Below are 17,056 nucleotides of genomic sequence, written 5' to 3' on the forward strand. Positions count from 1 at the left end.
GGACGTGTGTGTCTGTGGCTGTCTGTATCAGCCTTTATAGGTTTGTTTATTCCGCCATCTTGGATCTCACGCATCAACTCAACTCCCGTCCCAAAGTCTCGAGGGACTATATGATCTGCGGAGTGTAACTGTAACAGGTGGTCTGTTGTTGCTACAGCGCCATCGTGTGGTGGTTTAGACTCATAGACAGACAGACAGCTACTCATAGACAATTGGGCAGGCAGGCAGCTACTCATAGACAGACAGCTACTCATGGACAATTGGACAGGCAGGAAGGCAGACAGCTACTCATAGACAGGCAGACAGACAGCTACTCATGGACAATTAGGCAGGCAGGCAGACAGCTACTCATAGACAGGCAGACAGACAGCTACTCATGGACAATTAGGCAGGCAGGCAGGCAGACAGCTACTCAGACAGGCAGACAGACAGCTACTCATGGACAATTGGACAGGCAGGCAGGCATACAGACAGCTACACATAGACAGGCAGGCAGACAGCTACTCATAGACAGGCAGACAGTAAGACAGCTACTCATTGACAGACAGACAAATAACTACTCATGGACAGACAGACAGACAGGCAGGCAAAGAGCTACTCATGTTATGTTATTATAACAGCTACTCATGTTATGTGCAATAATTTGTGCAGTTATGGAAACAGCTCTTTGTGTTTATGCAAGAAAATGTAACACATTAATTTATTTACATATTGTGTGCATGCACATTGTACTTTGATACATTTTGCGAAAATAAAGCAATTGAAAGAGAGAAGTTATCAAGTATCATTAATGTCGTAATTTTATCTACTGGCCCCTGGCCCCTTGCCATTTTTGTAATGTGGCCCACAGGTAAATCTATTTGAGTATCCCTGTCGTACGGCATACTATAGCGCGCCGTTTTTCATCATTTTTGAGGATTTGAAAAAAATGACGAAATTACAAAAACGATGGGTTATAGCCCATGTTTTTTGAAATTTTGGAAAAAAAAGTTTGCCTCGTTTCTCATCATTTTGGAACGCGGGCTATAGCCCATATCGTACGGCATACTATAGCGCGCCGTTTTTCATCATTTTTGAAGATTTGAAAAAAATGACGAAATGACAAAAACGATGGGTTATAGCCCATGGTCCAAAATGATGAGAAACGAGGATCACTTTTTTTTTCTTCAAAATTTCAAAAAACATGGGCTATAACACATCGTTTTTTTCATTTTTTTCAAATCCTCAAAAATGATGAAAAACAGCGTGCTATAGTATGCCGTGGTCAAAAATTATGAAAAACGAGGATTAAAAAAAAAATCAAAAATTCAGTGAGTGTCCAACAATGAAGTACTGTATAATGTTACTTGACATGTCATACAATATATATATTATAAATAGATTATAGTGCATTATAGTTTTTATAATGTATTATAGGCATGGGCTTCATAGAAAGCGTTAGCAGATTTCTCTCTGAATTTTGACAGCCTAGACTTTGCTCTAAAGCTTTATTTTTATGAAACAGGAAATAAAGAAAATATCTAGTTAATGAATAATATTTAAATTAATAGCTGATTTAAATATAAACATGATTTATTTAAAAATATAGTCTGACATTATTAAATTATCATTACCGAAACAGACGTTCTCTCTACCGCAACATACTTAAAAGTATAGCGGTGTATGAGAATGGGTGTTGCGGAGGATGAGAAACATTAGCATGCTACTAGTCCTATACATACTTACACCTAGCAACCCCATTCTAACCTACTTAGGTTCATCTTACGGTGGACATGTTTGCCTGAAAAGGAATCTTTTAAATATTTAATAGTTTTAGAAATAGTGCTTTCAAATTTGAGACATTTAACATGGGGCTCAATGGCAGACATTGGCACGTCAAAAAAGCACTTTCACCTAGAATCTACTACTGATTTTACTACTACTATTTGAGACACCAAAAGGGGTTAAACCTCCCAATCCCTGCTCACAGCTCATTCTTCTTACTAATAATGCACTCTTTGTTTTATTTATTTTATGTTTGGAATGTACTGAGAAACATTATAAATTACATTCACAATTCTAAATATTTTCATACACAGTCAAAAGTAGTACAGGCACTATGGTAATGCAATAGCGTTCAGTAAAACATTAATGTCATTCAGTCCGTCTTTTTTCCTGCCTCTCTTTGGTTCCATGTAAGCGAGGCCTCATGGGATATGCGGAGCAAAACCACTCCAACAAACACTGTTGTTAGACCACACAGCATGGCAAGGCTGTCAGTGACCGTTAGCGCAGTCCATTCCTTAAAAAGGATAGCAGAAGCCAGAATCACAGTGGATGTGAATGTCACATAGTAGATGGCTTCAAACATGTTAGAGCTGTAGCGCTCCAAGGCTTTGTTGATAAACACAAATTGTATAACAATGCTAATAGCCAGTATTCCCAGCAAGCCCAAGAAGAGAGCCAGGGCTCCGTTACTTGATGGCCCTCCACTGAAGGCCTCTTGTGCAGCCAGGCCCAGTCCTTTGCTGCTAGGCACTGTGAAGCTTCCAAGAAGTGAACAAATAGCCACATATACCATGATGTTTGATGAACCATGGGTTGGAGCAATCCATAGAATTAGCACCACCAGCAGCACGACAACCAATGAGGCATACAATAGAAACACTGCAAAAAAGAACAAGTACATTTTCTATTAGTATAATATAAACTTACAAATGTAACGTTTGCACCTCTAGTATATATAAGCCTAAGTAATAAGGCTATAAAAATCACACCTGTGTGAAGTGAGGGGCGCTAATATATTAAAGTCTAACTCATGTTGATTAGGTGATGTAATGGTGAAGTAAAACAAACTGTGCCAACACAAACATTAAACACCATTAACAATACAGAGACAATATGATGTAATGAGGTACATTATGTAAATGTTCCCTTCATTGTCAATGGTGTTTACAAAACAAACATTGAACTAAAGACAAACATTAAACCTGTATAGGAGGGGCTAGCAGAATATAAGCAGTGTGTGTGTGTGTGTGTGTGTGTGTGTGTGTGTGTGTTTGCCAATGTGCTATTTTAGCTTGACTTGCCCTTGTTTCGCATAGTTTATGTCTCTGTGGCGGAGAATGCCACTTTGCCTGAACTTTGTGAGATCCCCCTCTACGGGTGCTAGATTTAACTACATATTAAGTGAGCGTGCTTGTGTTTCAAACGTCACACCTGGGTCAGCTAGCCTCTCTTGGAGCTCTACTCTGGAGGTAACGGCCTCTGTCTTTGGGGCATGAATGATGAGCATAACAGAGCCACAGCAACACAACACACAGCCAAGCTTCCCCAGGATGTTCAGCTGCTCCTTCAGCACCCAGGAGCCCAGCACTCCCCTGCATCACATCACAGCGCATCACATGTCATCACATACAACAAGCACCTCACAGTCTGGCAGCAGAGCATCACATGTCATCACATACAACAAGCACCTCACAGTCTGGCAGCAGAATAATAATAATAATTTGCCAAAATAATTTGCCAAAATAATTTTCCAAATTTATGCCAAAATAATTTTCCTAAATAATTTGCCAAAATATTTGCCAAAATAATTTGCCAAAATAATTTGCCAAAATATTTGCCAAAATAATTTGCCAAAATATTTGCCAAAATATTTGCCTAAATAATTTGCCAAAATATTTGCCAAAATAATTTGCCAAAATAATTTGCCAAAATAATTTGCCAAAATAATTTGCCAAAATAATTTGCCAAAATATTTGCCAAAATAATTTGCCAAAATATTTGTAATCACATACAACAAGCACATCACAGTTTGGCAGCAGAGCAAAGGTGGCAGTTAGTATCATGACATACAGTACATATTAGGGCTGGGCAATTTACCAACATTATATAAAAACAAAGATTTAGAACCACTTCATCTTGCTTATAAGGTTAATCAAATAGTTAAGAAGCTATAAGAATTACCCCCCCCCCCCCCAAAAAAATTGATTGTTGGAGCTATTCACTATTTTGTATTTCACATTAATTTGTTGGATTTGTTTGGTAGAATTATTGTATGCATTATTATTCCAGTTTATTTGTGTTCCAGTTAAAGGCTTTTATTTTGAAGGTATTGGGCAACAAGGAGAGAGATAACTGTGTTTGAGGGTGACCCTCATTTGAAAGTTGTGTCGAGGTAAAAACTGACAACTGCAGTGATCGACTGCATTATTTGGAGCAGTACACCATAGGTAAGCCAAAGGAATTGGTAAAGAGTTGTCAGCAGCTACCACCTGCACAAGGATACCAAATGGCCAGATCCCTTCTTGATGAACATTTTGGCAATGAGTACAAAATTACTTGTGCATACATGGACAAAATTCACAACTGGCCTCTCATTAAAGCAGAGGATGTCAAAGCTCTGCAATCATATTCTCTTTTCCTCCGAGAATGTTGTCATTTAACATATCAAATCATGCGCATGGAGTTAGACACAGCATTCAATCTCAGAAGCATTGTGATGAAACTTCCTTACAAGTTAAGAGAAAAATGGAGAGAGGTTGCATGTGATTGGCAGGAGAAAAGAGGTTGCAGAGCAGTGTTCAGTGACCTTGTGAACTTCGTTGAGAGAGAAGTCAAAATAGCCTCTGATCCAATTTTTGGAAATATCCAAGATTTGCAACCTACCAGATGTAGTAAAACCTCCACTGTCAGTGACCCAGGCCAAAGGAAACGGGAAAGCACTTTTGCCACTAGTGTCACAACAGTGAAGGAAGCAAATATTTACATGGATAAAAAGTTCCCTTCTGTTGAAAGCAACCTCAAATGTTGTTTATTTTGCCAGCAAAACACTCATTCATTGAATACATGCTCACAGTTTAAGTCAAAGATGCATCGGGACAAGATAAGTTTCATAAAGGAAAATGGAATTAGTTTTGGTTGCTTAAAAGTTGGGCACACAAGCTCCACATGTTGGAGTCGTTTGGATTGCAGTGTGTGTCACCAGAAGCATCCCTCTGTCCTGCACATTGAGCAGAAGGGTATAGGTACATCCTTCATAGAACCTGTACAGCATCCCCAAGGCCAGAAGAGGAAAGTGAAGTTTAAGGAATACAACTCTAAAAGGCACTCCACTGTGTGCACATGTACATCCTAAGTAGACCTGCAGCAAAGATCCCTCTGATGTTGGAGGCCACAGTGTAGACTGTAGATGTAGAGCCATGGACAATTATTATTTGTTCTTTCTATGCTGTCTTTCTGTTTCTCTTTCAGGGGCCCCAGAGTACAAGATGGAGAAGTTGAATAGCTCCTTTATGAAATTAGTGTAATTGTGACGTGTCGGGCCGGAATGTTGGAGCTATTCACTATTTTGTATTTCACATTTATTTGTTGGATTTGTTTGGTAGAATTATTGTATGCATTATTATTCCAGTTTATTTGTGTTCCAGTTAAAGGCTTTTATTTTGAAGGTATTGGGCAATTGGGTGTGCACAGGTGAATTGATTTAACTGTCATCAGACAGGCAGTCATTTAGATTTCAGTTTGGCACTGGGAACGTGCACAAGTTTTTACCAGGGTGACAGGGTCAAAGCAAACTAGCAAAACAGTTATTTCCATCATGTTTGCCATACTTGTCTGTGAAGGAAATGGAATAAAATATCACCAACCTGCAAGAGCTGTTTCGACATCGACTCATTTATCCCTGCGTAAGATCCACTACACCCGGTGCCTCAGTGGCCCTTTGAGTTTTATTGTTGTTGACAAATAGCCACTACATAGATTATTATACTTTGTGATACAAAATAAATAAATGTGGAGATGAGTTGGTAACTTCTTTACTTACCCAAACAACACTCCAAGGGCACCCAAGGGTGTCACTATGACAGCAGGGGCTGCATTGTATGCCAGGAAATTCCCAATCTGGCCCGCAATCACTAAAGAGAGTTCATAAGATGGTACAATACAAATGTCAAGATAGATTCTGGTATTGTTGATAATACAGGCTTGGAATTTCATCATTTTGGGCCAAGGCCAATCGGCCAGATTGGCTGGGCACTGGGCAGTAAGTTAACTAAGGCTCTCAAATAAAACAATGGTACATGGACTGCTTTTATATAGTGCTTTTATCCATTACAATGTACTTATTCAGCCATTCATACACCAATGGTGGAGGAAACCATACAAGGCACCAACCTGCTCATCCGCATCAACACATGTTAATGCAGTTAAAGCAGTCAGGCTAGTTTGTCACTTGCCAAAAAGTATCTTGTACATTTATTGTACAAGATACTTGTACATGTCTGTTACAGGGATAAAGACAAGTGGCATCCGTCATCATGTGCCAGAATAAGTTGTGCTTCATCCGTCATCGTAAACGTAAAGGATATCCCCTTGAGATGTATCATCTCGTTTTCGAGGGGGTTAGGTTTGATTGATTGAAATATTTATTAACAGTTTGTAGAATTACAGTACATTTCAAGCACAAACTCAATACAAAGACTGTTAACTGTGAGTGGACGACCCAATTAAGCGTTACACTTGTTTACGGGTCCACATTGTTCAATTCATCAAAACATTTAGAGACATACAAATAGACACTTCTATGTAGTTAAAGAACAGAACAGGAATTCATCATATAGGAAGCAAAAAGGGAAAAGATACATATACAGTGAGGGGAAAGGGGGGGGATTCAGATTTTACAGAGGCCAGTTTCGAATTGCAGCCATCCGTAGGTGCCCTTTGAGAGCAGTTTTGAAGGAGTCAAGGGATTCACATGTCTTAATAACTGTTGGTAGGGCGTTCCACATTTTGGTGGCATAGGAGCGAAAAGAATTTAGTCCCTTGTTTGTGCCGAATCTGGGTTGTACATGAATAGAGGAGGCATGTGTCAGTGGAGTGGGATGTTCTGAAACCAGATTGGAACTCGTACAGCAATTTATTAGTGGCAAGATACTTTTCAACCTGTTCATAGACTATTTTTTCCATCACTTTCGAGATGGAGCTTAGAATAGAAATAGGGCGGTAGTTGCCGGGTTCTAATTTACTCCCTTTTTTGTACAGGGGGGTTACTTTGGCCAGTTTAAAATCTTGGGGGACCCGTCCCTGTTTGATGGAGAGGTTTACTATGTGGGTGATGAGTCTGACTGGAGCTATGGAAATGGCTGAGTCTCTGAGAAATTTGGAGGGTATATTGTCATGGCCAGTGGCCTTGTGGGGTTGGAGGGCACTCCGTTTTTTAAGTACCTCCTCAGTTGTTACCATTGCCATTTTAAAATCATCTTTACAAACACCTAGGTTTTTGTAGAAGGCTTTGATGTGCTCTACACCAAAACGTAGGTTAGGTCCAACAATATAGGCTACAGCAAGTACATAACAATACAAGAAATACAATCATGCATACATAATTAAGACGAATTAATTAAGACGAAGACGAAGACAAAAACAAACAAAAAAGCTCTTCTAAAACTAGCCGCTCCCACCCCACTTAATCACCCACAACAAGTCACAACATAGTATAGGCCTACTTGGACCTGGACCAGAGCTAGCTTCATCGCAAGACCGTGTCGCGCAGCGAAAACAGCTACGACGCGTTACGAGCGGAGCTTGGAGAGTTCCAAGTATAACGTACCCAATCTCGTCATCAATACTCACTAGCAAGCGTACCACTCCACCACACGACATCTTTAAGATAGGACCCACCTGGGGAAAATAAATAAAGATTTAGCCTTCAATTTACATCCGAGATGAGATGTGTTCTTTACATTCAGTGCACCTCTCTTTCGGGCACGTAATATTCCTTTTCTCTGAAGCACAAATGTCGACCCGTTGATGAAACTTGATATCACAGCTATGACTATTCCAACCACCGGTAAAGGTTTACCCGTGTCTGTGTCTGATTCAAAATCCATGACAAGATACAAGCGTATTGTAGTCCGGAAGCTCAGACTGTAAAGTACCGGAAAGAATGGTGACAACGTCAGGTGACGCCTAGTCTCGCGTTGCCAGACTGTTTATTATTATTAATTTATTAAGACAAACAGACAAACAGTAGGCTACAATACTTAATTGCCAGACTGTTGCCTCTCGCTAAAATGTTCATCTTACAGTGGACATGTTTGCCTGAAAATGAATCTTTGAAATGTTTCATAGTTTTATATAAATATAGCCTATAGGCCTATAGTGCTTTCAAATTTGAGAAATGTATAATTGCATGGGGTCAACGTCAATGGCAGATTTTGGCATGTAAAAAAACCCCACTTTCACCTAGAAACTGTACACTTTTGTATAATTCAGCTTACTCTGGACACACATGGTGGAACGTTTTACTTTGAAATGTTTTATAGTTTTTGAGTTATTTAACGCCCAATGCATTGTCAATGGCAATAGCAAACTATTGTAAATGGATTTCTATTAAATTTACAATATCTACAGTATTACTATAGATTACAATGATAGATACGATTTCTTTCTCCAATAAGTCTGAGATATTGTTTCCTGGCAGCTGTGATGTGCCAGGGGATATGCCCATCAGATTTATTTATAATCATTATAATCATTTTGTCTTTGACAGTATAATGGAAGCATAGATGTATGCAATCAAGTAAACCCCTGCCCCATGCATGTCCATCTATCCATCTTCAACCGATTATCCGGAGTCGTGTCGAGGGGACAACAGCTCCAGACTTCCCTCTCCAGGGCAACATTAGTAACTTCATCCTGGGCGATCCTGAGGCGTTCCAAGACCAGTTTGGAGATATAATCCTCCAATTTTGTCCTTAAGGTCTGCCTGGGAGGTTCCTTCCTGTGGGACATGCAACGAGGACCTACCTAGCAGACATATCCTTATGCCCGAACTACCTAAGCTGCCTCTTTTCCACTTAAATACCAAGGTCTCTCTCGCGTGACTGAACTTCTCATCCCATCTCTAAGGGAGATAACATTAAAAAACATATAAAGGGCTTGTGTGCAGGTAGTACAATTAATTAGTGGAAGCAAAGTGACCTAGGGTTTAGATGTAAGAACTGAAGCTAATAACCCATATTGGGGTGCATACTTAGTTTAGACTAGTCCTTGGTTAGACATGGGTTAAGGTTAGGTTTAGGTGTGCTGCCCCGTGGGAGGTTAGGTTTAGGGTTATCTATATATAATTTTGTATTTTTGTTCTTCTCTGGTAGAAATACCAACTGGATTCAGAGGTGCATGTGAGAGTGGAATAGACTCACAATGAGAGACAGTTACAAAGAACACACCTGCTGTACTCATGTACAAAACTGTACTCGGGTCACCTTGTTTTCTGAAACCCAGATGTTTTTTATAGCTAACACACAATCAAACAGTAGCCTATCTGTGCCTCCGGCCATCAGCCAGCATTATCACCCTGCCCATATACATGGTTCAAATAAAGTAGCAATTATTTGGGACTAAAGGCCTAATAGCTCCTTATACTAATTTAAGGTATTTTCTACGCTCCTAATCCAAATGAGTAGATACCATTGCAATGTAAACAAGTTCCACATTAATTCAGTGTCATGTGTGTTGCAACAATAAATAAACCTCAAATCTTATGAGGCAGATTGGACAAGATATTCAAGACAATATATTTCTTTTCTATAAATTAATTTATAGACACAATCATGTAAGTAAATAATGCAATAGTGGTATAGACAAAGTTCATAAGTTTGCATTTTAAAAACGACTCAAAAATACTTTTGATTGAAATCAGAGCAGTAGTGTCAATCCTTTGTAAATTTTGGAATATTATTTTTTTCCCCAGACAGTTACAATACAATACATTTTAATTAGACCATGACACACAGTAGGTGGCCAAATGATGACCAGGAAGTTACAATGACATTTTTCTTAAATAACGAGACTATTAAATAACAAGACTATTATACTTCTCCGTACCTTGTCGTAGGACAAAACTTGTTTCAGTTGAAAGTACATTGTTTGTGTACGTCATTTGACCTGTGTTGATTTCACGATGGTGTTCACTTCAGTCACTGTGGACAAACTTGACATTCTCTCTCATACACACACACACACACACACACACACACACACACACACACACACACACACACACACACACTCACATGTTTTGCAAAGACCTTGCAACTCAACTCAACCAAAAACTGTCCTAATAATTGTAAGTTAACCCAATAATTAGCGGTAGTGTAAAATTGTCGGGTTGTAAAATAAAGATATGCAAAGTTAAACATTGATGCCATTGATACACACAGTACTATTGTTCATAGACGTGTAAGTAAACAAACAAAAACTAATAAATGCTATATGTAGAGCTAACATAGCCCTCCAGAGATCACATGAATAACTAGGCTGCTTTTGTTTTGTTTTGTGTGAATACTATATGTCTCGGGTGCAAGTAATTGGTTTAAGACAGTGTTTCCCAACCTTGTCTGGATCAGAGCCCACATGAGAATCTCATTGAAAACATGCTTAGTAACTAAGCATGGGGCAGCAGGGCTGTCAGTGAGTTTGTAAATCGATCGTGTCCCAGCATGGACCAATTATCATGATGCAAACTATTGTTTCCCCCCCATTTCTTTTTTTTAATTAATATATTATGATTAAAAATCAAGTGTTTTGCCAATTATTTGAGGGCCCAATTGCAATATCCTCACAGTCAGCCCACAGGTTGGGAATAGCTGGTTTAGCAGTAACCAATGGCATGTTCCCTCCTATGAGGGATGAGCTTGGAAGGTGAAATGAGGTAATGAGAAGATCACTGGAGGTGTAGTAATGTAAGATTGTGCAAACTAGTATACATATATAGGAACACAATACAGTGACGATTAAAACAAGACACGCACATTGAAAAACCATAAACCTCCTTATGCATCAACCTATGCTACAGCAACTTAATGCATCAACACATAAGGATAATAAGGTACATTATGAACAGAAAATAATTTGGTCTAAAAAAAAGAAATTAAGAAAAATAAATTTCCAAACAAAATGCTTTACATTTTGTAACTATTAAACACTAATTATTGCCATTTTATGCACATTATTAACATAATAGAATAAGGCCACATTGTACACAATAAAATCCTCAGTTTTAATTCAACTCTGATAGTTAAATTAACAGAGGATTTTACTGTGCAGTCATAGTATGTTTATTTGCATATCATTTGCATATAGGAGGCTTGTTTAGAAAGAAAGCTGGAAGTTATCCGACGACAATGCAGCAGCTACAGTAGCATAGGTGTCATATTGCCCTAATCTGGAGCATCAGGAGACGTCTTCTAGTAGATGTCAGGCAGGTCGGTGTAGTTCCTATCCCAGTAACCACCAGCAAACAGCCAGTCTTGGGCGCTGATGTGGGGATTCTGTCCCTGGGCAAACCACCTGGAGGAAAAAAACAAAAAACAACAGACATTAAGGGTGATTCTCACAGCAGTTGAGACGAATAACCATCTACAGTAAGTCCATAATTTATTCTGACCCCTCCCCGAAAAGGCCTAGCTGTCCTGACTCCTTATCCATGATTTATACATTATGGATAATTAGTATGGACTTATTTTATTATTCGTCTCAACTGCTATAAATAAAATTTGTTCAAACTACAAGTATAACAAAGACAATAGAGAACCATATGGTTATAGTCATCGTTATAGCGATTGGGGTGAGCGGCCTGTATGCCCAATTTACATTTTGCCGTATAATGTTTTCCTGAGATGAAAATAGCAGCTCTAGAAGGTCACGGTGCTTGTGGGCTTGTAGATCTGCTATTTTGGGGCATGTATGAATCAGGCTTTTTTTTCTTCCAGCATGACTGTGGTCATTAGCCAGGAAGTTTACAGGAACACACACACACACACACACACACACACACACACACACACACACTACATTTTGACTTTGTGAGATCACAGGTGATTCAGGTGGTTCTAATTCTACAGTGCAACAAGTGCTTGTTATTAGCATGTCATGATCACTCCACAGTGCACACGTTAAGACACACCACATGAACAGCAAGCGTCTCTAACCTTGGGCCAAGGGCAGGGTTCCTTAACATCAGTGAGAAGAGGCAGCAGAAGGAAATGTCAGGATAAAAAGTTAAATGTAATTTAACTTTAGCATTATAGCCACAAATACAGAAAACAGTTTGAACTCATTATGATTGGAAATGTAACACCATTAACTCTGGCTTCTGACAGAGACAGACAGACAGACAGACAGGCTTCACAATGTTTCCAAAAATTACTAGACTTTTCAAATTTCGTGTAGATTGGCTATTTTCAAATATCTTAGTATAAACTCTTCTTACACACGCACAAGGACTGGTGCATTGGAAAATAAATCAACATGAAAATATGGAGTCCCTCACACAAGCAAGTTGTTTTATTGAATACAGAACAACGTTTTGGATCAACTTAATCAGGTACTGTATCTAGACACCTTATGGTGTCAGAATGTTCCGTTTGTCCACTTGAACAACAGCAAGAGACAGTGTGTGACAGTGTTCTCCCTCTTTTCATGAATATAGATAAAGTCCATAAAGTTGCTATGAACGTAACAAGTTGTAGAGAATGGACAGTGTGACAGTCTCACCTCATCTTCCACTCTTCGTCGGCTTTGGAGCGGTTCTTACGGGCAGCTCTCTGCTTCTCCTCCAACCTCTTCTTCTCTTCACTTGCTAGATCTACAACCACAGAGGTGGGGGGGTGGTTCTCAAACATTTTCAAGGTCCCACAAATTGATATCTGTACGCAGAAACCATTTGAACAGTTTTCGTGCCAGGGACAAAAAAATATTCAAAAAGTTTCCGAAGTTCATTTTATAGAATAATGAGCTTGTAGACAGGCTATTTTCAAATAGTCAAGTAATAAAAAAAAGTCCCCGGATCTAAATTACCTGACAAAAAAGGGAAAACTACGTTTGAAGATGCGATGAGTCAACAATCATTATTACCAATATCGCCGTTCTCCATGGCTCGTATGTCAGGCCTCAGTCTGCAGTCTGTCTTGGGTATGACTCCGTCCATCTCTGTGTTCAGCTCATTCAGACGCATGGCGAAGGACGTGAAGCTGTACATCTTCCCAATAAACCAAACCACATCAATGATTTCAAGTGTCAAAACATCAACGAATCATGCATAATTTGTAGCTGAACCTTTTTGAGGTGTTGCTCAATGATTTCTTTGTTTTTGTTTCGTTAAACACATACTTTTATACGAGCCATTTTATATGAGCACACGTGCACATACATTTTATACTTTTATTTTATAATGGAATGGACTGTATGGGGAGATGATCCATGATCCAAGGAATCCAGATGAAAATTATTTCCTAGTGAAGTGTGTTAAAAATAATAATAATAAAAAAAAACAAAAGGGGCATAAGTTCTTCCTCTGCCTACTGGGAGTGTGCGTCCATAGTTTAACCCAGATCTGTCCAACTTATTCTATTTTCAGCTGTATAATATAATACGCTGTCTGTCTCTTACTGTACCTCGACAGAGTTGGCTGGTCTGGGAGGCATTCTCCAGAGGAGCTGGCTGCCTGGAATAACCTCCACTGTATCTGTGTCTGATTGAAGCACATCCTCGGCCTCCTCACCAGAACCCTGGACATCAACACACATTCAGCAGCAGTGGTGGACAAAGTAAATACTCAAGAATTCAAAAGTACATGTTATTTTTAATGGCTCATGAATTGACATTTAGAACATTTAAAACAGAAAATCTAAAATGTGAAAAGAAGTAAAAATAGTATCGGCTGAATAAGGCTATGGGTATAACAATAAAGAAATTATGGCTTAGCATTAATACCCAAGTGATCTATGTTCATAATATATGTCAATGATGACATACTGTATAGTCCTTATGTATGCATCAATATATTCCTGGAGAGTCTATTTGATCATTCCCCAATTCCCGTATTTGGACATAGGCAAATATTTTCAAAAACGTCAACAAAGTATACAGGCCTTAAGTGGTTCATGTGCATACCGATTTAGCGGGTTTCTTCTCTTCCGTGTCCTTCTTGTCGTTTCTCTTATGTGCTTCAAAGGCAGCAGGGTCTACTATGTACATACATTCTGTCCATTTCCCATACAGAGCGCACAGCTTCTTTTTGCTGTGGAAAAACAAACACAGTTTTAGTTTACTTTTATGAAAAACAAATGGGAAAAAAAGAAATAACAAATAAGACCGACAAAGACTTTCTTGAAACTACAATGGCAGAGCTTGTACAATAAATGATCTCACCCACTTGATGATTTGACAATAATAGTTATGTTGATTTGAGTTGAAAAAAATACCTTTTGTCCAGAATATAGCCTTCAACTTTGTGCAGTTCCTTGCCAAAGAGGCCACATGGTTTGAAATTCAGGCAGCACCTTTCACCAGTTCTGGGTAAAAAAGCAGAAATAACAGCAGAGTCATACTTTTCATTTTTCCAGACATACAACTAAACACCACTTCCTCATTTTTACTCTTCGTTTGCAGGACAAACTTCCTCAACGTATTTGACATGAGTAAGTGTCAGTGCTCGTCTACACAGTAGCAAATAGCGCGCAGGGCACTTTCATTTGAGATGTTGGCACAAGCTAGACTGTCTACAGTGTACACAGTCAAACAGTGCTAATTTAACTGAGAATGTGCAAATGGGTTCCATTTGCGTATGGATTCCATTTGCACATACCGTAATTTAGTAGCTGTACCAACCAAGCACATTCACAGGTGTAACGCTGAATTCACACCAGCAGTGGTATTTCACTTCAGTGTGTCAGTGACGAGGTTCAGTGCATTGTCTACGGAGAGGAGCGACCACTGCGGCAGGAGGAGGAGCCAGAAAAAGTCAAAGTTGCGAAAGATTCCACTTTGCAGCGGTCGCTGCTGTGTGGCGAGTCAGAACAGCAGCCAATCAGTAGCACTCTGTACTCTTACGTAGGCGTGGACAAGAGTATACACTTGACATCACAGAAACTGACTACTCTATAGAAATAGAGAATATTGGGCAGCAGTGGCTCAGGGGGTAGAGCGGCCGTTTGGGAAACGGAAGGTTCCCGTTTCCTTGGCTCCTCCTAGGTTAGTGTCGAAGTGTCCTTGAGTAAGACACTGAACCTCTGCACTAAGGATTCGCTTGCATTCGCCTTGGTTTGCATGTCCTTACTTGTGATTAATCACCTCCATTGAACCATACTGCTCAATCCACAGCTGGCCCACAATTATGTTGTGGACACAACAGGAGGGGTTTGTCCATGTGTAGGCTTCATTGTACCTGGGGAGACAATGGTGAGAACGGAATCGTGGCAAACATCTGGTCCAAATCACTGTAAAAGTTGCATAATGTGCCGGTGTGCTGGTTTCAACCAAAGCCTTTAAAAAAAAGTTGATTAATTTGTTCTCTCTCACTTGGGCAGCTCCAGTGTGATGATGCCCTTCGGCTCGGCTTCCACGCTTTTGCCCCAGAACTTGAGTTTGGGGTAAATGGAGCCGTGGAAGACGAAGTCTTGCTTGAGGCCCTCAGCGTGGATGGCGCTGACGGGAGGGTGGTGACTGACCTGCTCCGATATCAACCTGAAGCCCAGGTCCTCTCTGACGGATTGACAGAGAAACATGTGGAAAAAAAGATCAACAACTAAAAAGGTCTGTACAGTAGCTGGGGTCTTAAAGCTGCAATCCATAACTTTCATATCCTGCTAGGGATGTGCGAGCGCCAAAAGTTCTACAGCTGAGCTAATACAGAATGCTTAGTTTGGGCAGAGCATTGGTTCTCAAACTTTGTTTTAAATTCAAGGATCCCCATAACTCTGAGAGTGTACGAATGGAACCAAAGATGGGTTCTTTTGTACACTCTCAGAGTTACAGACCTGCAAGGTTCATTTGGAACCCTGAGGGTCCCTGGACCCCACTTTGAGAACTACTGGGGCAGAAGATAAAAGTGCTTGGCCTTTCAGTGTCTTGCAATACCTCTCATCAACCAGTAGGTGTCCTACCCAACCACAGGATATAAACATCTACTCTGGATAAAAGAGAACAACGACCACCATAGTTGTGTTTATAGTGTATTAACATACTCAACAGATTGGTTGAAATATACATTTCTTTACTAAAATAATTAACGGTTTGCTGCTTTAAGTACATAAACTGTGTTGAACATGTGCTGTGCATTTCCCTCTTACCTGACCAGCTCGTAGGTTTCTCCGAGCAGTGGATTGAAGGGTTTGCCGGTCCGCTCCCACTGGGAGGCCACGGCCGAAACCGCAAACGCCGCCACACACTGCAGGCACATACAACATCATCACTAATTATGAATGTAAGGCGAAAATCCACAGCCTACTACAGGGGTTTTCAACTGGTTGTGAATGAGGGACCACCACCCTGATTTAGAATCAACCTGGGGTCTGTTGTGTTGGGTGGGGATTGGGTGGGCTATGCATCCCATGTGTATACTGTACATATCCCATTCTCAACCAATGGTCCATTGACTACTAATAATTTCCTAATAATAATAACTCAACAACAATCTGGTGCACTTCCCCCTCTTGAGAATTTGAGATTCTAACTCCCTTTTTCTGTTTTACTTGTCAGTAAATGACTACATTCGTCACCAGGTCATTCACTTCACGGTTTCTCAACTAGTCAAGTGGAAGGAATAAAAAAAAAAAAAAAATCATACATTACAAAATGCATGGTCAGTGTTTCCCCCACTGTCTGGAGTGCACACAAAAGCATGTAGACGTGTTTTAAAGTGTAATACCCCTGCTATAAGTGACCTAATCGTGTTGTAACTTTCTGTTGCAGCGAGTCTACATGCTCTAGGAGCAGAAGGAAAGCTTGCTTTATGTACAGCACAATGTGTCTGTTTACAGTTACAATGTGTGCTGTCTTAGTGCCATTCGGTGACCAATTTATATTATTATTTGCCAGTTTACATGCGGCTGTGGGCCGATTGAGAGCCCCTGTTCATTCCTGTAGCAATAAAGCTACTGTTCATGGAACTATCCTAGTGTTGTGTTCCTCATTTCACCCTGGGCCTGGTCACGACAATTGGTCACAATTACAAACAATGTATCGTCTTAATGGGTAATGAGTGTGGTGCCATCAACACTTTGCTTACATT

The 17,056-nt window shown here is 39.9% G+C and overlaps 2 protein-coding genes across 7 annotated transcripts in view; both read right to left on the reverse strand.

The window, feature by feature from the left end:
* Window positions 1-1,593: 1,593 nt before the first annotated feature.
* On the reverse strand, window positions 1,594-7,820 carry nipa1 (NIPA magnesium transporter 1). 2 transcript variants are annotated; one of them, XM_080771076.1, is made up of 5 exons: window positions 7,736-7,820; window positions 7,615-7,662; window positions 5,807-5,897; window positions 3,199-3,359; window positions 1,594-2,646 (listed from the first exon to the last, which is right to left on the reverse strand). In XM_080771076.1, coding segments are annotated over exons 2-5 (762 nt in total). In that variant the 5' UTR covers window positions 7,616-7,662; window positions 7,736-7,820; the 3' UTR covers window positions 1,594-2,137. The 2 variants fall into 2 exon arrangements, with proteins under 2 accessions (XP_080627202.1, XP_080627201.1); XM_080771075.1 differs by lacking the exon at window positions 7,736-7,820 and having other exon boundaries at window positions 7,592-7,664.
* A 1,770-nt stretch (window positions 7,821-9,590) lies between these two features.
* Window positions 9,591-17,056, reverse strand: part of osbpl1a (oxysterol binding protein-like 1A) — a 32,227-nt gene continuing 24,761 nt past the window's right edge. For 4 of the 5 annotated variants that reach the window (XM_080770239.1, XM_080770238.1, XM_080770240.1 and 1 more), the window contains 10 exons: window positions 16,116-16,213; window positions 15,346-15,528; window positions 15,104-15,211; window positions 14,250-14,339; window positions 13,939-14,065; window positions 13,440-13,553; window positions 12,901-13,024; window positions 12,541-12,631; window positions 11,976-11,996; window positions 9,591-11,334 (listed from right to left, as the gene is read on the reverse strand). In XM_080770239.1, coding sequence (XP_080626365.1) covers window positions 11,232-11,334; window positions 11,976-11,996; window positions 12,541-12,631; window positions 12,901-13,024; window positions 13,440-13,553; window positions 13,939-14,065; window positions 14,250-14,339; window positions 15,104-15,211; window positions 15,346-15,528; window positions 16,116-16,213 — 1,059 coding nt within the window. In that variant the 3' untranslated portion in view covers window positions 9,591-11,231. The remainder of the gene's footprint in view (window positions 11,335-11,975; window positions 11,997-12,540; window positions 12,632-12,900; window positions 13,025-13,439; window positions 13,554-13,938; window positions 14,066-14,249; window positions 14,340-15,103; window positions 15,212-15,345; window positions 15,529-16,115; window positions 16,214-17,056) is intronic. The other variant, XM_080770242.1, reaches the window with a different exon arrangement.

Source organism: Protomyctophum bolini, assembly GCF_963924005.1.
Source record: "Protomyctophum bolini genome assembly, chromosome: 8".
NCBI classification, from domain to species: domain Eukaryota; kingdom Metazoa; phylum Chordata; class Actinopteri; order Myctophiformes; family Myctophidae; genus Protomyctophum; species Protomyctophum bolini.

What these genes read in the sequence shown, in the direction of transcription:
- nipa1 (XM_080771075.1), bottom strand. An exon ending in GCCCTTGGAGTGTTGTTTGG is followed by an intron (nt 3,360 to 5,806) that starts GTAAGTAAAGAA and finishes GATGTGATGCAG; the next exon opens with GGGAGTGCTGGGCTCCTGGG. An exon ending in AGAGAGGCTAGCTGACCCAG is followed by an intron (nt 2,647 to 3,198) that starts GTGTGACGTTTG and finishes TCTTTTTTGCAG; the next exon opens with TGTTTCTATTGTATGCCTCA.